General features: G+C 36.6%; 2 protein-coding genes across 2 annotated transcripts; both read right to left on the bottom strand.

Moving 5' to 3' along the window:
* Positions 1 to 2,122: 2,122 nt before the first annotated feature.
* On the bottom strand, positions 2,123 to 7,302 carry EMB1270 (Pentatricopeptide repeat (PPR) superfamily protein). The gene is made up of 2 exons (XM_078973323.1): positions 3,492 to 7,302; positions 2,123 to 3,418 (listed from the first exon to the last, which is right to left on the bottom strand). The coding sequence occupies exons 1-2, from the start codon at positions 7,067 to 7,069 to the stop codon at positions 2,617 to 2,619; spliced, it is 4,380 nt and encodes a 1,459-aa protein (XP_078829449.1). The 5' UTR covers positions 7,070 to 7,302; the 3' UTR covers positions 2,123 to 2,616.
* A 2,491-nt stretch (positions 7,303 to 9,793) lies between these two features.
* LOC145014885 (uncharacterized) lies at positions 9,794 to 12,057 on the bottom strand. Its single transcript, XM_078973324.1, has 6 exons — positions 11,613 to 12,057; positions 11,214 to 11,304; positions 10,924 to 11,039; positions 10,702 to 10,761; positions 10,546 to 10,611; positions 9,794 to 10,240 (listed from the first exon to the last, which is right to left on the bottom strand). Exons 1-6 carry the CDS (start codon positions 11,667 to 11,669, stop codon positions 10,061 to 10,063), a joined length of 570 nt encoding a protein of 189 aa, XP_078829450.1. The 5' UTR covers positions 11,670 to 12,057; the 3' UTR covers positions 9,794 to 10,060.
* Positions 12,058 to 23,707: the final 11,650 nt, after the last annotated feature.

Here is a 23,707-nt window from a genome sequence, read left to right as displayed (position 1 = left end):
AACATCGAGTGTTTGTTTTATTTTCTCAATAGGCTTTATATGATAGACCCTTCTTACAGGGCTTATTTTCGCACCGAGGCGGATGATGATGTGGACGGGAGCACAAGAAAAAAGGAAAAGAAAGGTTAAAGTAATTGGTGCTCCAAGTGATGTTAATTAAGAGACAACTAGGTATGTTTAATTTTTTTAGTTATTACTAGTGATTTATATCATAGTTGTCAAAATCGCGATCCTGATCGTAGGATCGTACGATCCTACGATCCTAGGTATGAAAAACGATCCGGATCGTAAAAGGATCGTATTTGGGGTAGGATCGCAGGTAAGATCGTAAGATCGTAGGTAGGATCGTAGGATCGAGATCCGATCCGATCCGATCCTACCTTCCTTTGATTTTTTTTTTTTTTTTGCAAATGAATTTTTTTTACCACTTTATGCCTTTTATCCTTTACCAATCTACCATTTATCATTTTTTATTGTGACTTATGACTAATATTTTGAAGTTTTTATAACTTTTGAATGAAAAACTAAATGTTTGAAATAGTTTTTATGATTAAATATTATAAATTAAAATTATATTCTATTTTGTGGGATCTTAGGATCTCGATCCCGATCTTGCAAACCCAAAATCGATCCTAGGTAGGATCCCGATCTTAACAACCTTGATTTATATACTAATAATCTAATATTTATATTTATTTATGTAGATTGAAAACAAGAAAAAATCTTCCAAGAATCAAGGCGATTATGATTAATGGTGGTTTATTTTATATGTTTTATTGTTGGTGATAAAAACATGTTAATGTTTTTTGATGAAGTTTGAACTTTAATGGATATTATAAGTTTAAACCAATATGTTGATGACTTAATGGTTATGAATTAAAACGAATTTATTAATTTCAAAATGTGGTTGGATCGTGTGTTTATATCTATTTTATTATCTTTTGGATGCAAGTTCAAGTTGGTAAGTTGTAACTTCAAAAAGATTAAAATAAATATATTGATATAATATGAATTGATGCTTATGATCTATTGTTGTATGTTGTATTTAATGCTAGTCGTCATATAAAAAGTCAAACTTAAAAAAGGAAATAAAAGTTGAAAGTTGTGGTCGGACATAAAAATAATCACACCATCGAAATAAAACCACACTATTTCTATATTTGCGGTTAATTTAAAAATAAAAAATAATAATAAAAAAAAAAACGCACCTATCGGTTTCATGGATATAAAAACTGCAATTTTGGTTTTCGGTTTCGGTTTGGTGTAAAAATCGCACCATGTTCATCCCTAATGGGCACGTACCACTAAAGATCACATACAAGTGATACAACGATTAGCATTCTATTATCTCAACCTTCTCATATTTATTTAACCACATTATTCTTATCACTCCACCCAACTCAAAACTTTTAATCTGCTACAATAACCATCGGATATGATCAAATTATTGTCCCAATTGCATATGTACTCCATATGAGGTTCTTCAAGACATTGATATTATATTCATGTGCGTTTCACATACTATGACATCTACATCATGCTTCACCTAGGGATGTAGATATACATTAAACGGCATATTTTTAGACTCACGGATACGCACAGAAACGGGTGGGTTTTAGCTCATCAGGTTGGCCACACCGATGAGCCAAACTTGTCGGGTTGATCTAACAAATAAGTAGGTAAGATCCATGCCGTCTTGGCTGGACTATCGTGTGCCATTAGGTGGAGTAACAAACATATGGGGCACATTAGTGCACAGGTAGATGGCATTGTTGTGTCAGTAAGAATGATTATTAGCCCATAATAAACTTTTTTAGGTTAGGTGAAGAAAGTGGAGTTGATATAATGTCATGCTCAGTGAGTAACATACTTGAAGCTCAAAAACTCAACTCAAGCTCCTTAAAGTAATTGACACTTTTGAGCTCGACTCGATTATTTATTATAAATATGGAAGTATATTAAATTGTAATAGAAATACGTCGATTATTTATTATAAATATGGAAGTATATTAAATTGTAATAGAAATACGTCGATTATTTATTATAAATATGGAAGTATATTAAATTGTAATAGAAATACGATTAGGCTTAACTTGGCTTGAATATGTAAATATGAATCAAATAGAGAAAATGCAACTTCAACTAAGCTTGAATATGCTCATGAGCTTCACGTGCCAAGTATTTTAAAACTCGGCCTCGACTCGATAACATACTAGAGTAGCTCAAGCCATTTTGAGTATTTTTCTAGTATGTCACGAGTTGGATTGACTCAATTACAACGTTCAACCATAAATCTTGTAATGTAGGGAGCAGACATGTATGCTGTTATAACTACATTTGTAACTAATGATTACTATACGAGAAAGTAAAACACGATATTGACCCATTAATCGTACATGGATGCGTCAAAAACAAGCGAACCTATGTGATTGTGAATGTCATACTTGTTTTGTTCAACTTTCGCTTCCTTGGGTCAAACAAACCCTCCTCTTCCTTTATCAACATCTTAAGAATCCCCGGGTTCAGCATTGCAACACCCGCAGACCCAATTCTTAGCCCAAATTTGTTGGCTACCTCTATCAAGTTAGTTTTGGGTGAATATTGAGTCGGTTTTCATTATTTGAGAGCCTCCTGCCTTACATATTTCCTCTTGGGAAACCGCGTCTTCCTCATACCCCCGAATCTGTTCAACTTCTCTAGCTTCTCTTTCCTCCCATCGATATCAGCCTGGATAACTTTATCTCTTTTCTCAGCCGACATCAAAGCCAACCGAGCAAACTTCTTGGGCCTAACAGGCCCAAGCCTCTCATTAATCTCTTGAAAAGCAGGAACAAGCCCACGCCTGATGTAACACCCTTCAACAACTTGCATCGAGTTCATTTCAGGGACACTAACACTGTTCTTCAACTCGAGATCCAAACAAAACGGTGAATCTTTCAACCACATTCTTAAAGAATGAGCTTTTGCCACGAGTAGCCCGCTTCGAGTCTTACATGGCAAAAACGGGGATCCCATTTCCCAAAGATAAGCTTTCAAAGTAGTGTTTAACGAGACATTGTTATACTCAGAAACCCCGGTGATTAAAACAACCGATTTGGGAGACATCGGGACACCCTCTAAAGATGCATCCTGCATCTGGTCAAGCCATAATGTAAGACCAACGAGGGCGGCACCACCAGATAGCTTCCGGAAATCAGCTCCCCAGTCCTTTTCCGCCACCCTGAACACGTTATTCCGGTATATATCTTTTTTCACCGCCAGCTGAAACACCCATGAAGCGGTGGCTCGAAGCTCAAATGCCCATAACAGATCTTCAATGGCGTTTACAAAGTTAAGTGCTGCGTTATCTTCCATGGGTTTCAGTTCTTCAAAAACCCGGTCCATCTCCATAACCATGGAGTCTGAGTTTTCCAAAAGCCTGTGAAACACAAGATTTGAGTTACGAATTGAGATTTTAAAAACATGAAAGCTTATAGTCAGATCAGACTTACTTGATTGGAAGATCGAAACCAGCATCTTTGATTGCATTCAAGATTGTTATTGCTTCACTTTTCGTCTTGCAGAAACTAGCAGCCCTAATGAAGCAGGTCCATATCCGGTGGTCTGGTTTGACCCCTTCTGTCATCATCTCTGTAAGCTTTTGAACTCCGGTGACATAATCACTGTTCTTGAAATAAGAATCGATAACAGATGAATAGGTTAAAGTAGTGAGGCTCTCGCCACTGGACTTCAAATTATCAAGAACTTTTTCAGCTTCCATGGGGTTTCCCGAGCTTCCATAAGAAATCATAAGAAGATGCATCGTAGCAATCGTGGGTTCGATTCCTTCTTCTTTCATTAATTTGAAAATCTCTTCCGATTTAGAATGGTGTCCAGCACTTCTATATGTTTTCATCATTAAATGATAAAATGAACGGTCCAGATTATACCCTTCACTTTTCACCTTTTCAAAAAGCTCCTCCACGTGTCCCACCATTTGTAGCTTACCAAAGGCGGCAATCAGGCTTTTGTAGGTGGTCAACTTTGCATCTAAACCTTGTTTGACCATTTCATTAAGTAAAGACAACCCAATCTCGGGTTTATGGTCTCTGCAATACATTACGATCAAAGTATTGTATGTATCGGAATCCGGTTTAAGTCCATTTTCTTGAATCTTGTGGTAAACTTCAATTGTTTTTCTATAATCTTCGATGTTTGTATATAATTTGAGTAAAGAATTGAATATAAAAAGATCGGGTTTGAATCCGATTTCCACCATTTCATCAACCATAGCTTCAACATCACGAACATGTTTCACCTTACAAAGCAAACCGATCATTACTCTATAAAGATTCATAGTCGGAAAATATCCTGCTGCCTTCATTCCATGGTATATCTTCTTCACCTCGAACACATTCCCAGCTTCTGCAAACGCTTCAAGCATCAAAACAATGGAGTTTTTGCTGATTTTAAACCCTAAATCTTGAAGCTCTTCAACCACAACGTACAATTCGTCTAATCTCCCATCAACAATTAAAGCTTGCATAAGCCCGTTTACCGATTCTACAGTGGGACCCGGCCCATCTTTCATCATAGTATTGAAAGCTGCTCGCGCCTTTTCGTATTCACCTTTTGAAGCATAAGCTTGTATTAACGCATTCCAAACTTTTCTGTCTACAACAGGAAATCTTTCTCGAAGACTTTTGACCACAGTCTCTGCCTTTTCCAGTAGGTTTGACTTTCCGTAAGCATCGATAAGATCCACATAAACTGAAATCTCATCGATTGATTCAGCTCGATTGATCAAATCATGAGCGGTTTCTGGAAACCCTAATTTACAGTACATAAGAGCGACATTTGTGTATATAACATTAGAAGGTTGAATTCCGATGAACATCATATCTGAGAAGACCTGAGAAGCTTCTGAAAAAAGCTCAGCCTCCTTGCAGGCTTCAATCAGTGATTCATACATTGAAGAGCTCCCAGAGAACAAATTTGAATTAGAACTCCGACTCTTTCTGTATTCATCAATGGCAGCATCTAATTGATTGGAATGGCAAAGAAGCATAATCATAGCTTCTGTAACAATATGATCCGATCCGGGTGAATGTTCTTTCAGAAAATCAAGTAAATTTAAAGCTTCCACATGCCTTCCGGATGAACTATAAGAACTTAATATGGATAACAAGCTCTCATGATCTAAATCATTACCCTCTAAAATGGCGTTTTTCAGCATGTTAGCTGCATAATCGTAGGACCCACCTTTCACTAGAGTAGAGGAAATGACTTGGGGATTCAAATTACATAACTTCTGCATATCTTTAATAATTTTTTCAACATAATCTTTGTTTTCATTAAGAGATTGGATTAGGAGCTCGTAAAGAGATAAATCTGGGATGAAACCATCACGAACCATGTTGTTATACAACATCATAGCTTTACCTCCATCAAATCTCAAAAACACATCCAACATGACTGAATAAGCAAGAAGATCAGGCTTGATACCCGATTTCACCATGGAATCAAACGTTTTTTCAGCCTCGAGTCTCTTTCCAGCCTTCGCGTATCCACATATCAAAGCACTGAAAGTTCTCAAACTCGGTTTAATCCCAGAATCCATCATTTCTGACATCACGTTTGCAGCTTCAGAAATCTTATTACCTTTACCTAAAGAATCAATAAGAACAGTGTATGTCACAACATCAGGTTCACAACCATGTGATTTCATGTCATTATAGAGCTTCAAAGCCGATTCATGTTGCCCTAACTTCCCATACATATGAATAACAGTATTGTAGGTCATCTCATCTTCTCCAAACCCTAATTTCACCATTTCTTCACGTAGTTTAATAACTTTATCCACATTCCCTTCTTTAGCAAACGCATAGAGTAAAGAGTTATATGTGACTGCATCTGGGACAAACCCTTTTGAATCCAAGTCTTTGAACAGTGATTCAGCTTCATGAACTAATCCACATCTTGCATAAACAGATAACATCGCATTGTAAGTCCATAAATCAGGTTGACATTTGTTTAATTCCATGTCTTTATAGACCTTGACTGCTTCTTCCAAGTTGGAATCATGAGAGCAAGCACTTAACAGAGTGTTGTAAGTGATGATATCTGGTTGGAGACCTGAACGTCTTACTTCAGTTAGCAGATTAATTCCCATGTTTGGTTCCATTGGAGTGGATTTAAATCGGGCATTGATTAATGTGTTGAAACTGACAAGATCTGGTTCGTATCCCCTTTCACGCATTAGATTGAGGATTTCTTGAACTTTTGTAAACCTTCCGTTTCTGGCATAAACACCCATCATTGCATTGTAAACTTGTACGCTACCGTCTATTCCTTCTTCTGATCGATTGAAAATCTCCATGGCTAATGCTTCTTGATTGGCTTTACCAAGAACAGCTAGTATGGTGGCGAGCATACGGGCATTTGGGGAGTACCAATTACGAAGGTTTAGCCATTCGTAAACTTCCAACGCTCTTTGCCAGTTTAATTTCCCGATTCCTTTCACTAAGAAACAGAAATCAGTAGGCGTCATCTGAACCTGTCTATCGTCCAACACATCGGCGACAAACTCGTGAGATTTCAACCCTAATATTCGATCAGTTAAAAATTGAACTCTTTGTCTCCAATCTTTTGCTCTTTTCAAAGCTAATTTCGTCATCTTCTTTGCCACTCCGCGGCTATTCCTACCCGGATATTCTAGGGTTTCGTTATTCATTTCCAACGGTTCCACTTTTCCTTCAATTTCGTTACCAGTCAAAGATTCATCTTCAAAAACATCAAGTTTGGGGGTTGTGAGTGAAATTGGGAACTGGGTTTTGTCTGTGTTATGATTATCGGTTGGTTCTTTTCGGTTAGGCCATCTGACTGACGGGGATGCTCTGCTGTAGCTAAATTTCTTGGAAGGTTCTTGTTGTTCGATAGTTGTAATCTCACTGGTTACGGAAGAAGAAGAAGAGGCTGAGCAGGAAATATGAGAAGAAGTTATGGTTTTGCGTACCTTGGATGAATCGTTGATGACATTCAATGTTGGTGAAGGTGCTGCAAAAGCTAAGATTCCAGAGGTGAACGCCATCCTCCTGTGGGTTTTACAAAGATTTTACAGAAACGGAGAACTAATCGTCATCGAGTATGTATGTGTGTGTGTGTGTTTTATATGTACAAGCGATGGACAACAGAAGGCGTTCAATTTTTGGCGGATTATGAGAAGGTTTTGTAGATGATGATCCACAGGCCGTCGATGAATGAAAGGTGGCTAAAAAGATCACAGATTTTTGTTGCTTCTCCCTCCAAAAAGGTTGAATCTTTAGGTCAAAACCCAACCTTTCAACATTTTTAGGGTAATATTGGTAATTAAGATATATAGCAGTAAATTATGTAATCAGTTTTTTTTAATTACATAAGTTTTATTAACTCTACTTTTTTATTCCTATAAATAGAACATTCAAGTAATAATATTTATAATAGAATTATAAAGTTTTTAAATCTATCTACTATCTAAAAATAAAGTAAATTACATAAATGGTACGTACCGTTTGTTTATTTTGTAGTTGGAGTTTGGGAAAGTTGATAGTTCACATCCTTAGATTTGGGGGAGCGGGATGAGTCTGGTAAAAGAGGAGGTGGCATATATGCAGTACCCGACGTTGCATATGTCGTCCCCTAAACACGGTAGATGACAAGTTCAAATGACATTGATACATCGAATCATGTCTCTCTTTATCTTTCTTCCACTTTATCTCTTCCTCTCTCTTTTTTGTCACAATGCATCACTCCCTCACATATGGCAAGATGATATATATTATCACTCCCCCCAAGCCTTATAGTTTACAAATCTCATCTTTTTTGCCTTTAACCGATATAAAATGACTATATCACTTTTTCTAAAAAAAAAATTTCTTAGTTGAAAAGGTCTACGCATTTATTGCTACAGACTCATTTTCTTGTACTTTGTAGTCCATGGTGGTTTTGTGAAATTTTTTTATCCATTTTGTTTTTATGAGTTGGTAACCATAAATGTAATACTTTATTTATTTTATTTTTTTTAAAAGCCTTAAGCCCATTCAATAAGTGTTGTGTTCTATTTTAGTTAGTGTAGGTAACAATCAATATTTTAGTAGAAAACAAAGGTGATCACAACAATAAGCTCCAAACCATTAAGGAAGGTACGTTTTGTCTAATTTTATACGTATTTTGAAAAACCATGATCTTGATAAAAGCTCGTTATTATCATAATGTCTTCGAGTCCATCAATGGCCCCATGTTGGTTCTCCTACAACATTGACAGTGGACATACATCACTCAGGCACCTTCCTTCCAAATCCCTTAAGCTACACGGATGCCCAAATTGGTACGTACACTAACGAGGATTTCATCGTTGTAGAGAATGGTAGCTTTGCTTTATTTATTCGTGAATTTGTTAAAGAACCAACCCTTGATGTTTATTATTGTGTTTTGAGCAAGCCATTTTCTAAAGGGTAATGATGTTCCTTTAGTGTTTAGGGATTTCATAAATCATGGTTATGTGAGGATAGGATAAGTGCATTAATTGAACATTATGGATGCAAGTTGTTGGGGGTAGGGAGGAGAATACGGTTTTTGAATTTGATGAGAACTTGGATCTTCTTGAAGAATCATGTGAACACTTCCCGAATATGATATTTCAACCTTATGCCTAAGTTACACAAAATCTAGATTATAGGGATAATCCTTCATGGAACAGTCTTGTATCAAGGCACTGATATGAGGCCACGAACTAGAGTTTATATAGGATTCAAATTCTTCTGATTACCAAAAGTAAGTATCAATTAGCATTAAATATTGATTTTATCTCATAAATGAATGATGTGGGTTCAAAGGATAATTATGAAGAATATATTTTCGAAAATACGATTTCCCATAACATTTTCCTTAATAAATAAATTTGCCAGCCATGGCACTGCCCCGCACCCCACCAGGAGCGTTGCCCCTAGGACCCTACAAGGAGGAGTAGCCCCCTTGACTCCTGCCATTTGGTCGTGCCAAGATCAAGTTTGTTTTATACAAACGTGCACTCCACTACTCCTAACTTGTAATAAAATCAAGAATTAAACTCCATTGGTAATCTCTAAATTTTATTATACTAAAACAACATGACACTAAAATCACCAACACAAGTTGCATGAGTGGCTTCAAGATGGATTGATATCAAAGAAGCTGACATGGGTTTAGATGATAATGATGGAATGATTGAAAATTGATCATAAAGGCGAAGCAGGTGTAATAGTTGGTGATGAGGCGACAGGTAAAACAAAAGTGAAGGTTAAAAAAGCGGTCAAAATCTGGGAATGAGGTGAAAGGTAATGGCAAGGTAAGGTGTTGTAGATGGGAATGTTGATAAAAAATGGTTACTGGACTGAAGTTTTTTTATGTAAAAAGGATTTTGATAGTTTTTTCATGAAAATGGCATGCATGTACTGCCAAAAGCTTTGTTTGTACGAATGAGGTTTTGATGAAGTAAACGTAATATATAGCAAAATATGATATTGTGTACTTTGTATAGGCGTAGTATTTGTATCTATATGTTGCTAATATGTGGGTATAAGTATATGGAAATGGAAAACACAATGTGGCATTTCATAAGTAAAAGGGATACAAAATATTTTACTTGTTTGGAAGTAAACGTGTAAACATGCATGCGACAAGTATAAGCATGTACGTATATGTATCTGTTTGTTTAGCAACCAGTGATAATAGGGGTATGGATGGAGAAGTATAATAACACTAGACAGCTATAAGCATCGGTTTTAAAAACATCAAGTGACAGAAAAGAAAATACGTGGTAACTGATTAGAGATCTGAATAAAACAAAACACCCACTCACACACACACACAGCAGTAGCAGTAGCAGTAATTTTTCTTCTTTACATTATGCCAATAGGGTGCCATGCGTCCATCCAAGCCTCTGATATATGTTCTGAATATACATATCATACTTAAGAAAAAGAAAGAAAGAAGAAAAAAAAAAGAGTGAACATGGGTGATGAGAGTATTCATTCATTCATTCATGGTTTGGTTTGGTTTTTAATCAGAAAGATGATGAGGTGGTAGCCGCCTTCATATCCTTTAGAGTGCTAGCCAGCCAGTCCAGACCCTCGTATAGACCATCCCCTCTAAGAGCACACGTGCCTTGTATATGCCATTTCCTGTTTTTCAGTTCATACATCCCCAGCCCTTCACACACCTCCATAGCTGTCATTGCTCCTTTCTGTAACCAACCAATCAAGTGTAAGATATTCAGCCAAGTGGAACAACATTAATCAAGTTCGTAGCTGATAGCTCAACTATGTTGTGCACAAGTACCTTGTACATTATATTCTTCAAAAAAAGGGTTGTTGTAACATATGCTTAGAGCCCCTAAACTTATGATAATTGACACAATAGACCCATGGATTGGAAATATTGTCATCAACAATATTTCCCTTATCCGTGACTAAAAATAATGACTTCAACTAGTTGAAATGATTTACAACAATTTAATGAAATGAAACAATACAAATGTGTAAAGCATACCATGTCCTGTTTGTTTGCAAACACCAAGATGACACAGTTGGTCATGAAAGGGTCATTGATAATAGCCTGAGGATAAAATGCAAACAGATAGGATGAGGAACACTGCAATCTAAGAAAAATAGTTGCATGATAATATACAAAATACAATTATAATACCTGAAACTCTGCCTTTGCTCTGCCAATCCTCTCTCGATCCAAAGAGTCAACAACATAAATCTGGAAATAATAATCTCAGTATACTACATATTTTAAAGATCATGACATCTTATCCCAACAACAAGAGGGGATAACTTACTTTATTTCATAAAAGATTAAAAGCAGCTTGTTAAATCAAAAAAATACCTTAAACAGAGGAAAAAATATTATGGTTATTCTTACCAATCCATTTGTGTCATTGAAGTAGTGCCTCCACAAGGGCCTTAGCTTTTCTTGCCCACCAACATCCCAAACCGTGAACATCACATTCTTGTACTGAACTTTTTCCACATTGAAACCTGCCACAAAGAGAAATTCATTTCAAAGATACACCAATTATTTGATTTGTAATACATTCATTATACATAGCATGTTTTGTGGTTTAGGGATTACCATTAAGCAATGAATATACAGACTACAGAGAATAGCACCATTGACATCAGACAATTTAGCATGATTTCATGATGGCTTACCAATAGTAGGGACAGTTGATAGAACTTCTCCAATGTGCAGCTTGTACAGTATGGTTGTTTTCCCTGCTGCATCTAACCCCAGCATCACAACCTATATGTGCCAAAACCAATTTAAACAACTTACATAACAAAAAGAAGGTGTGATAAGGATACAGAAAACTATAAGATTCAGTTTAATTTGTGATTGTTCTCAAAGTTCACGACTGAAATATGGGAAGATTGTAGATTGGCCTAGTTCAATCCAGCTCAGTTTGCTAAATACGAGTACAAAACCCTAGATTCAAATTACAAAATGATTACCTACGACGTTTAATCAACGAGATAGACACAAACTACAACTGCATAACCGGAGATAACACAAAAATCGATTTAAATGGAAGAGTGAAACGGAAAGAGTACCCGCATCTCGCTGTTGCCGAAGAATGCATCGAAGAGCTTGCGAAAAACTTGTCCCATGGCTGCCGAAATTCAATCGACTGTTTTTTTATGTATCTTCTTCTAGTTGTTTACCTTTATGATGTATGTATGAAATTGGGGCAACGATGAAACCCCTTTTTTTCTCCGTTGACAGAAAGAACAGGAGATGGTGTTGGATCGGTAGAATTAGACCAAAAACAAACGATATTGTAAAAAGAAAAGACAGGGAATATGGTAGCGTTGCTTCAGAGAATCTTCCTACTGGCGCAAATTTGCTTGCATACGATTACGAAGGCCTCAATTACGATCTCTATTCTATTTACTTGTTTTTCCTACAATACATTCTGAATTTTGGATTAGGGTTCTCGTGTTTGACAGCACTTTCAATGCTCAATTGCTCATGGAGTCTATTTTGGCCTCCTAACACAATATAATTATATAGTTCATCATAACAAATTGACAATAATCGTATCATATTATCCTAGTTTAAATGGAAAAATGACTAATAGGGATAATTATGTTTTAAAAGTGTTCAAAAAAAATCAAATAAGATTGGATTGTTCAAGAAATATTAATATTAAATAAGATCTTAGTAAATAAACATAAACGATCTAAATATTTTGTTCAATAATCAAATGTTACTCTTAATGGATATTTACAGGTAAAAATTAATTAATGAAAAAAACAAGGGAGAATAACTAGGGGGTGTTGATCGGATAATTTTTTTTGGTTTTAGGTAATTCGGGTTTTCATGTTTAAAAAAAAATACTCGTCACCCAACCCAAATTAAATTCAGGTCATTCCGGTTTGGGTAATTCGGGTAGTGGGTTGGGTTTGAGTAATTTGGGTATTATTTGAAATATATAATTTTTTATGAATTGCACCTGAAAATAAATTTAATGAAATGAATACATCATGTTTTATTAGTCTTGTTTATATAAACAAACGAGACATAAACGAAGTTATTCAAACTTTGAACATTGAGATTTTTTAATCAATAATAGATATCAAGTAATTTTTTAACAACTTAATCTAGGGTGTGTTTGGCAAAAGTAGTTGTTAGCTGAAAGCAGGTAGCTGGAAGCGGGAAGCTGCAGCTTTTATTTGTTATATGAATGTTTGGCAAAAGTAGCTAGAAGCTTTTGAAATATATAAAATTACATAAAAGAACAATTGATTAAAAATAAATAAATATATAAATAGATTTTTAAGGGTAATTATGAAAATAGATTTCAAAAGCTCATGAGCATTTTGTTAAACGCTACATGAAGTAGCTTTTAGAATCGGAGCGTTTTGTTAAAACTAAATGCTAAACGCTCGTACTGTCAAACGAAGCTTTATATTAAACTAAAGCGTTTTATCAAAAGCTAAAAGCTAGAAACTCCCAAACGCTTCCAAAAGCTATGTGGTAAACACGCCCATAATCTAATAAAATGTTCAAAAACAAATACTTAAGGATATTAGTTTAAAAGTTTAAAATGTTTAAGATAACTGTAGACATAAGTTTTGCCATGTTTTGAAGTTTCGTCAAGATAATAAGTTTGTTAGTTGCAATAAAAACTATAATTTAGAAAATAGTTAAGTTTTAAGGAACATGGTGATATATAAACAGTTGTTTTTAACATTGTTAGTGTCATGTTGTCATAATGAAAGAGATTCATGTTCTACAATAATGATAGTGAGTTTAAGCGTGATCAAATACTTGTTACAAAGTATAAGCTCTACGAAAAAAAATTAAATAATTCGGGTATACCCAAAACCCAAAAAAACATACCATATACCCGACCTGAAAAAAAATCGGGTTACTTGAATACCCGAAATTTTTTATCTGATACCCGATACTCGAAAAAATCGGGCGGGTAATTCGGGTATCGGGTATCATTCTAAAAAACATCATCCAAGTTTGGTCTGTTCAAAAAACATCATCCAAATAAGGTCTTTATACAAAAAAACACCAACAAACTATACATTTTGTTCAAATGTTACCCACTGGTAACCATGGGGTGTTGAGGGGTAAAGTAGGCAGCAGCACAATACCTTTTTTTTACCAATTTTTTTATTATATATATATATATATATATATATATATATATATATATATATATATATATATATATATATATAAATTTATAATAGCGATAATGGCCATTTTTTCTGATCTTGGGCGTTTGGGGATATTTAAATCCTCATGACCAACTCTGTTGGTAACCAACTCTTATAGGTTAATTGATGATTTGACCTAATTATTTGTGACATGGCATAATAATTAGTAACATTTCATTGGTTGATACAATACTCCTTTAAAATTGGATTTATGGCTTCTCCACAAATAAACGATTGGAATTTATGAATACAATGAGATAAATGTTCATAAGTAGCTCAATGAATAGAATTTGTGAAAACTGGAAAATGCATAATAGTTTGCAATATATTCTACTTTAGTTATAACTTGTAGTTAAGTAAGATGCAAACAATTAACAGATTTCACCACACTACAAATTGATATAAATATTCATCAAAATATTATTGTAGTCACATTATAAATTAGCCTATATATTCAAAAAGGTATATTGCTTAAGATTGTTATACTACATTACTATTTTTATTTGAACTTACTTCTATATATATATATATATATATATATATATATAGGAGAATGACATAATAAATATTTCGGTTAAAGTTACTATTCGGTTGGGACAAACCCCAAAGTTTTTCTCAGAATTAGTCTTCGTAGTTGTTGAAAATGTTCAATTGTCTTTTTACAATCTCATATTTATTTTAAGAAAGTTGTGAAGGGTATATTGTGTAAATAATGTATTATGTAAGGTTGGTAAGTGTATGCAGGGTATTGAAGACACGCGGGTTGAATCTGGATCGAGTCTGGGACGGTTTATATTCGTGGGTTGTATCCGAGGTATAAATAGAGAAAGAGAAGGTTCTGAACTTCATTCTTTAGGTCATAAGATCAGATCAAGGGTTTCGTTCGTTCTTATCTCTCGAGAGTTCTTTGTGTTGGCTTGACATATATGTTTATGTTGAGTATGGAAAAGTGTGTAATCAGCTCTCTTGTATTTTTTGTTTGTTAGAAGTAGATTAGGTTAAGTGACGATCTGAGTGTTTTGTAGTGAGTTTTGGTTTGTAAGTAAATTGAAAACCACCTGTTTCTTGATCTTAAAATGATATGAGAAATGGTGATGTTGGGAAATTTGTCTTCTGAGTTTTTTAACAGTAGTTGATGTCCAAATTCGAGAAGGATGCCCACAATCACAAAGATTTGTATCATAAAATATTTTAAGTGTCTTTGAGATGTGTGAGCTTGAGTTAGAGATCATCGATTTAGTAGAAGAAGTATTCAAAGGAGAAGAAAAAATCATTTATTATTGAAGAAGTTCTAAATCGACTCATAAATAAGGAGTATATCAATTAATGACATATCACTAATTATTATGACATGCCACAATAATTAGGCAAAGCCATCATTTAACCTGCAAGAATAGGTTACCAGTGGGTAACATTTGAATATATACATACATATATATATATATATATATATATATATATATATATGTGTGTGTGTGTGTGTGTGTGTAACTTCTAAAAATTTTCAACCAATTTAAACTTTTCAAAAACAACTCATATTCATTGATTCATTACGAAAAGGTTTTCAATTCATTGATTATCTGAGTATTTCCCAGAACCACATCATAAATACATAAAACACGAGGAGTGGTAAGATCACGCCTTTGCCTTGCCACGATCTCCTGAAGTACCTGAAACAATACACTGAAAACTATAATCCCAAAAGCTTAGTGAGTTACCCCCAAAATACCAACCACATATACCACACACATAACATATCATATCATAAACAAAACAACCATGCACTTCAGGTCTACTGTGTGACTGGTCCGCCGCACCGGGCCTTCAGTCCACCTGATCCACCCTCCGAGTCTAGCCATATACGTCGAGTCTACAGTGTGGTTGGTCCGCCCGCACCGGGCTTTCAACCCACCTGGTCCACTCTTTGAGTCTACAGTATGACTGGTCCGCTCGCATCGGGCCTTCAGTCGGTCGGGTCCATTCTCCGAGCCTCGACACGTCTGGTCTGCCTTCATGGAGCCTACAACCTATCTGGACCGCTCGTTGGGCCTTCGGGATATCTGGTCCGCCCTGGGTATGTTGGCCTACAGCACAAAGCAGGACCCACCTCAACCCAACCCAGTCAACCATGTGCACATAAACATGTAATCATATAGCAATTCATCACTAATCAACCTATCTAACAGATCACATACATAGCACACTCTAACCAGGATAGCGACCTAAACGGTCACTAACATAACATCATCCTATATACCATGATTTCGACCTTAACCAGGTCTCTAACATATACCATCCTAACTACCAGGATGCAAAGATATAGCAAAGTAATAACATAACAACTACCCGGATTTCCATCCGATAAAGGGTCGGCCTTGGTGCCTTAGACCCTGTCGATATAGTAAGGATAACTCACCTGCAACTGCCGACATGAAGAAATAAGACCACGCTGCTTCGACCACGAGCACGAACTCCACCACGGATCATTACCAAATAACCAAAACCAATAAACACCATTAATTACCAACATACCCTTGGAAGTCAAACTGGTCAACCCTTGGTCCAAGTCAAAGTCCTCAGTTAAAGTCAACCTTCCTGGTTGACAGTACTCGCCGAGTCAACCCGTTGACTCGTCGAGTTCCTATGCTCAGAAACTCTCATGCCACGACTCAACTTGCCGAGTCGCTCCAAGCCTCGTCGTGTCCAACAAACTCAGAGTCCCTTCCTCCTCAACTCACCAAGTCATCCCCCCCCCCCCCGACTCACCGATTCACAACTCAACCAAAGTAGGTAGGACTTCAAGACCAGACTCATCGAGTTCAAGAACAGACTCGCCGAGTCCAAGGCAATATTCAACAGACTCGCCGAGTTGTTCTTCCAACTCATCGAGTTCCTACCCATCTTCATACAGCTCGCCGAGTCTACCCATGTGACTCGTCGAGTTATTATGTGACTTGAGATTGATATCAAGCCCGACTCGCCGAGTCCATACATAATATCTTCATTCAAACGATCTCAGGCCATTCCATTGCTTCCAATACATAGATCTGGACTCCTAGGGCCAGATTCACACATAAAGTTTCCAACTTTACGTGCATGCAAGGCTCAACAAGCTCTAATCAAACTAAAATGGAGGTTTAAGGCAAGGACACTCTCAATCAAGCGCCACAGTTATCACTTCCCAGTTTCATGAGTCAAGACCAATCTAGATCTGTAGTAGCAACCACAAATCTGAGCCCAAAACTCGAAAAGAGACTCATAAATGACAATTTGGCCCTAAATTTCATCCACGAACAATCTAAGCACAACAAGGTCAAGGCAACATCTTTTTACCTTCAATCTGATGCCAACAAGCAAGGAAATCAGGTCCACTTCGCTCCTCTATGATTCCACCAATTCTTACTTCAAGTATTCTTCATCTCCAAGCTCCAAACACACTTAGATCCTTCTCACTCTCAAATTAGGGTTTGAAATCGATGGGGAAAGCTTCTGGACGTCAATGGGAGTGCAAAAGAGGTTGGTGTGGGTTATAAGGTGCTTTATATGGGGCACAACCCCTGGATTAGGGTTTTCTTCCTTCAGCACCAACTCGCTGAGTCCAGCCACCGACTCGCCAAGTCGGTCACTTAACACCTGACCAGAATCACGACTCAACTCGCCGAGTCTATCCATCGACTCGTCGAGTCAACCTTCCTCATTTACACTAAGAACCCTGAACTTGCACTTCTGAACTCAGGGTGTTACAACATGTATGTGTGTGTGTGTGTGTGTGTATATATATATATATATATATATATATATATAGTTTGTTTGTGTTTTTTGTACAAATACCTTACATGGATGGTGTTTTTCGAACATGTCAAACTTGGATAGTGTTTTTTGAATGATTTGAAACATAGTTACCCTTCTAAATCATTTTCCCTTGTTTTCTTTCGCTTATCTAATTTTTACCGGTAAATGTCGGTTACATAAGGTGACATTTAAACAAAATATGTAATTTATTGGTATTTTTTGTATACATGTCTTACTTTGATGGTGTTTTTTGAATGGACTAAACATGAATAGTGTTTTTTGAACAATTTTGAAACATAATTACCATTATAAGTCATTTTCCTAAACAAACTAACATATCCACTATTTTTAATTACTCTAATGTGTTATTAGTTTTTTGTCTGCAGATCTTTTTGGCCTTTTTTGTCTGCGCCACATAGACCAAGCGCAAACATTTGGTTTTGTATATTGTTTGTTTTTCTGAAGACTACAAATATAAAAAGGTTTGTACGTCCTCTTTTTGGCACAGATTTGGACCAGAGTCTTCAAACCTCTTCAAACATCATCCAGTTTAAACACACACACACACACGAACACACACACACACACACACACACACACACACATATATATATATATATATATATATATATATATAAACTTCATTTTATTCCAACTTTGTGATAAAGAATTAATAAAAAAATCTACAATACTTAAAGAGAAAATGTTTGACGACACAATCATGACCTTTGTGAGAAATTTTTAAATAAAGATGTAGTTACAATAATGATTAATGGATCTGTTTATATAGATATGAAAAAAATCATAATATTGTCTTATATTTTTGTGTCAATTTTTATTAAACGTTATTTAATGTGTTATCATTCATTCCATGGGAAAAATAATTATATCCAGTTTTTTATTTATTTAACTGAAAGCGTAAAATGAAAATTTTAATAATTTTCATTTAAAATAAAAGTTTATTTCCATTTATTTTATGTGTTAATTTCTTTTACCATTAATTACAATGTTAATGATAACTGTGTGACCAAAGTTTGTTGGTTTTTATCAAATATATACGTTAATTTGTACCATTTTACTTTCAGTTTTTATACAATAATAAATAAAAGTTTATCTTTATTTTTTAATTATCTATAATAAAGTCATAAAACTTACACCTCGCTCCCAAGTTCATTTTAAGGAGAGAGAAAACAAAATTGGTGAAAGTGTGAGGAAAGTAAAAGAAACTGGTGTTTCCGAGTTTCATTAAAGGAAGGAAATTGAATGATCACTTTTCCTCCTAACTTTCCTTCCGATTTGGAAGGATTTGGAGAGAAAGAACAAAATGTTTAATTTCCCTTCCATTTCTCTTCAACTCGGGAACAGAAAAGACGAATTTTGTTTCATTTCTTTTCTCTTCTTTTCTCTCCTTAGTTTCTTTTCTCTTCTCTTTTTTCTCTTTACTACAACTCAGGAACGGGGTGTGGCCATTTCATTACGCATAGGTTTCTCCATCTATTTGTATACATATGTCGGGCTAGGAGAGAAAGAGAGAGAGGCTCACCACCACAGCCAAAACGAGGCGTTGTTCGAGCATAGAAACTTATGCAACATCAACCTTAATCTTATGTTCCACATAAAACAAATACCAAAAACCTTTATTTAAAACTTATTATCGGAAGGCCAAAACCCTCTCTTTTGGGGGTAGGCTAACGTTAATAAAGTCTGTCCTTGGTAATTTTCCCACCTACTACTTATCGTTATTCAAGGCCCCAAAAGTATACTAGACGAGATGGAAAAAATTAGAAGAACTTTTCTATGGGGTGGGTGTGATGATAAGAGGAAAATACATTGGGTGACATGGGATAAAGTCCTAGCAACTAAAAGTGATGGGGGACTAGGTGTGGGCTCGATACAAGCATTAAACATTGGGCTACTCGTGAAGTGGTGGTGGCGTTTAAAAAATGAGGGGCATTCTCTTTGGGCTCGGGTAATATACGTGGTCCACAAATTGTCAAATAAGCCTTTTGACTACTTATCTAGACAAAATGGCAGTGGGGTTTGGAGTACCATTGGAGGAATTAAAAAGCAATTGTTGAAGCACGGATTGGGAGTTCATGACGTGTTCAAGTTGGTGGTTAAAGCTGGGAATGAAACCCTATTCTGGTATGACCCTTGGTTAGGGTCGGTGAACTTAAAAGACAAATACCCTTCCCTATTTGAGTTGGAAGCCAGGAAAAAATGTTTAGTTGCTGACAGAATTTCAGGATCAACAATCTCATGGAATTGGAAGTCTCATCCTCCTGATCTTGGGCCAGGGTCAGTTGTCCAAGCACTCACCAATGACCTCTCTGGTATTCGCCTAGTCTAGGGTGTTGGTCACTGCAAATGCAAAAGGTGATGGTATGTATATTGTTAGCTCAGTCCGAAAATTTTTAGATAAACATCCCATCTCCATCATGGGCCCTACGATAATTGATTGGTGCAAAGTGGTTCCAGTTAAGGTATTATGTTTCATTTGGAAAGCTACACATGGTAGAATACTTGTAGTTGTCGCACTGGAGATGAGGGGTATTAAGGTCAATTCACTGTTGTGTAGCTCGTATATTGGACAACATGAGAGTGTCGACCATGTTCTCATTGACTGCCCGTTTACGTCCAGAATCAAGGAGAATATTATGAGCTAGTGTGGAGTAATGCTTGATCAAAGCTCAATAATGACTATTAGGGATCTTCTTCACGCTATTTCTGCATGGGGATGTTGTCCAAAGAAAAGGAAACTGCTAACAATCATATGATATGAAATGTTATGGAATCTATGGCGGTTCAAGAACAAACTTTTGTTTCAAAACGATGGAGTTTCATTGATTCAGAGGACCGAGTCTATCAAAACTATGGTCTTTTATTGGTGTAAGCACAGGGATAAAAAGGTAATTTGTAATTAGGATGAATGGTTAGTGTCCCCTTTTACTGGATTGTAATCGATTGTACTATTATGTATGTTGTTTTGAGTCCCTCATCTAGTTATGTGCTATGTGAGGTCTCCATTATTAATATATTTTAACCTAAACAACCATATATATCACTGGCTCGTTTTTCATGAAGCAAAAGGAGCAAACAAAAGATATTATACGACTCTTCTTTAATTTCTAAATAAGCTTTATCACACTAAAAATAGGAAACCCATGTGTAGTGTAAATATGGGGATGCACGTGCTACTGAAATCGGGATGGCTTATTCACACTATATTAGTTGGAATTGCTTACTAAATTAATTAATTAAATATGTAAAAAGGTAAATGTGTTTAAACCATCTTATACATGCAAATAGACATATTCAACCATGTGTAGTTAATGTGCTATTGTATATATATATATATATATATATATATATATATATATATATATATATATATATATATATATATATATATATATATATATATATATGGTAAAAATAAAAACTATTATTTATTTTTACGTTAAACCGAGTTGGGGCGACTCGGCGAGTAGGGTCACACAGAAAGGTGGACCTTGACTGAGGACTTTGACTTTGACCAAGACTTGACCAGTTGACTTCCAAGGGTATTTTGGTAATTATTGGTATTTATTGAGATCAATCACTTGGTATTGATCAGTGGTGGGGTTCGTGTCGGAGGTTGGAGCGGCATGATCTTATCTCTTCAGTCAGCAGTTGCGAGGTGAGTTATCCTCACTATATCGACAGGGTCTAAGACACCAAAGCTGGCCCTTTATCGGATGGAAATCCGGGTAGTTGTTATGTTATTGCTTTGCTATATGTTTGCATCCTGGTAGTTAGGATGGTATATGTTAGAGACCTGGTTAAGGTCGGACACCTGGTATATAGGATGATGTTATGTTAGTAACCGGTTAAGTCGGTGTCCTGTAGGGCTGTGCATGGGTCGGTTTGGGTCGGTTTTAGACCCAAACCCAACCCAACCCATAAGTGGTCGGTTTCTGGTTTTCAGAACCCAATAGGATTGGTTTCTGGTCGGTTCGGTTTCTCGGGTTCTGAGGTCGGTTTGGGTGGTTTCTCGGTTTCTCAGGTTCAACCCATACATTCACGGGTTCTGGGTTTTAACCCATTTTCCATAAATGAAGCAACAAGTTAAATACTTCAAAAAATACCAAATTTAAGTTAAATACTTCAAAAAACATGAGCCTTACAACAAATAATCTATTACAAGTTACAACCAAAACCCGAAATATTCTATTACAACCAAAAAACAATTAAGTATGGGTCGGTTTCTTGGGTTGGATGGGTCGGTTTCTAGGTAAAAACCAAAACCGAACCCGATTTTTCGGTTTTTAAAAAATTCAAACCCAAACCGTCAGTTTTGTTTTTTTCGCTTTTGGTTTCGTCAGTTTTAATCGGTTTTTCGGTTTCGGTTTCGTCGGTTTTAATCGGTTTTTCGGTTTCTTGGTTTGGGTTTGCTCACCCCTAGTGTCCTGGTTAGAGTGTGCTATGTATGTGATATGCTAGATCGGTTTATTAGTGATGAATTGATATATGATTATATGCTTATGTGGACATGGTTGATTGACTGGGGTTGGGTTGAGGCGGGTCCTGCTTTGTGTTGTAGGCCAACATACCCAGGGCAGACCGGATATCTCGAAGGCCCAGCGATCGGACCAGATAGGTTGTAGGCCCTACGAGGGTGGACCAGACGTGCTGAGGTTCGGAGAGTAGACAAAGGCCGACTGAAGGCCCAGTGCGGGCGGACCAGTCATACTGTAGACTCAGAGAGTAGACCAGGTGGGTTGAAGGCCCGATGAGGGCAGACCAACCACAATGTAGACTCGATGTATGTTGCTAGACTCGAAGGGTAGACCAAGTGGACTGAAGGCCCGGTGCAGCGGACCAGTCACACACTAGACCCGAAGTGCATGGTTGTTCTGTTATGATATGATATGTTATGAGTATGGTATATGTGGTTGGTATTTTGGGGGTAACTCACTAAGCTTTCGGGCTTACAGTTTTCAGTGTATTGTTTCAGGTATTTCAGGAGATCGTGGCAAGGCGAAGGCGTGATCGTACCGCTCCTCATGTTTTATGTGTTTATGATGTGGTTCTGGGAAATACTCTGATAATAAATGAATTGAAGATCTTTTTGTAATAAATTAATGAATATGGGTTGTTTTTGAAAAGTTTAAATTGGTTGAAAATTTTGGATGTTACACATAGGGCATAACCCTAAGTCCAAACTCCTCCAATAAGGCTCAAAAGTCTTTCTTCTTTAATTAGCCTAACATCCAAGGTCCAAAACAATAATGGGCCACAAGGCCTAAAAGGCCCAAACATGCCATCTATGGTCCAATAACAAGTTCAAAGGCCTAATTACTCTAATAGATCTAGGTCCAAGGTTAAATAGGGCCCAAATGACTCAAAACCCCAACGTAAGCCCAAAACTCACTGGAAGCATATGCCCAGCGTACATCATCAGTACGCTGATGTACGCTTAGCGTAGTAGGTCCTTTGGTGGTACGCGCAGCGTACAAGCTATTTTGCACAAATAGCCATTAAGTGCTTAATTCATGTAGCCACTTCGTCCAATTCTAGATCTTGGTCATTTTAAAGGTCCTAGGGCATAAAGTTGGCAACTTTATGCCTTCGCATGCCATATGGAAACCCAAATCCTCATTTAAGCCGTTAGGACTCCCTTTAAGATCTTAAACTCATGCATGGTGCCATAACAACCATCAAGTTAGCCTTTTTATGCTTTTAACATGCCAAATGAACTCAGATCTAACATTACTAACCTCTGGAGTTGCTCAAACTCACAAGAGAGGATCCATGGACCAAAAATGGACTTATTACCAAACCTTAACTCAAACTGGAAAAAGGATTAACCAGATATGAGCTTTTTACCTCCAAATGCTCCTCAACATGTTCTAGATGCAGGTTCAAGAAGTTCTCCCACGTCCAAGACTTACTCACGTCCTCCTTCTTGTAAACACACCAAAAAGGGTTACTTTTGGCACCTTCAAGCTCAAGGTCACTCTCAATGGTAACTAGGGTTTAGGGACGTTTAAAGGCAGTGGAGGCTGGTAAGGAAGAGGGTCCAAGGTCATAAATGAGCTTAAATAGGGCTCAAGTTTGAGAATTAGGGTTTTAGCCTTTGGCTTCGTACGCCCCACGTACAAGCTTGTACACCCCACCCCGCATACGAGCATAGGCTACAT

The sequence above is a fragment of the Lactuca saligna genome, chromosome 9 (assembly GCF_052625555.1).
Source record: "Lactuca saligna cultivar CGN05327 chromosome 9, ASM5262555v1, whole genome shotgun sequence".
Classification (NCBI taxonomy): Eukaryota; Viridiplantae; Streptophyta; class Magnoliopsida; order Asterales; family Asteraceae; genus Lactuca; species Lactuca saligna.
The sequence above is the reverse complement of the archived record's forward strand: the minus strand, read 5'-3'. Positions and strand labels throughout refer to the sequence as shown.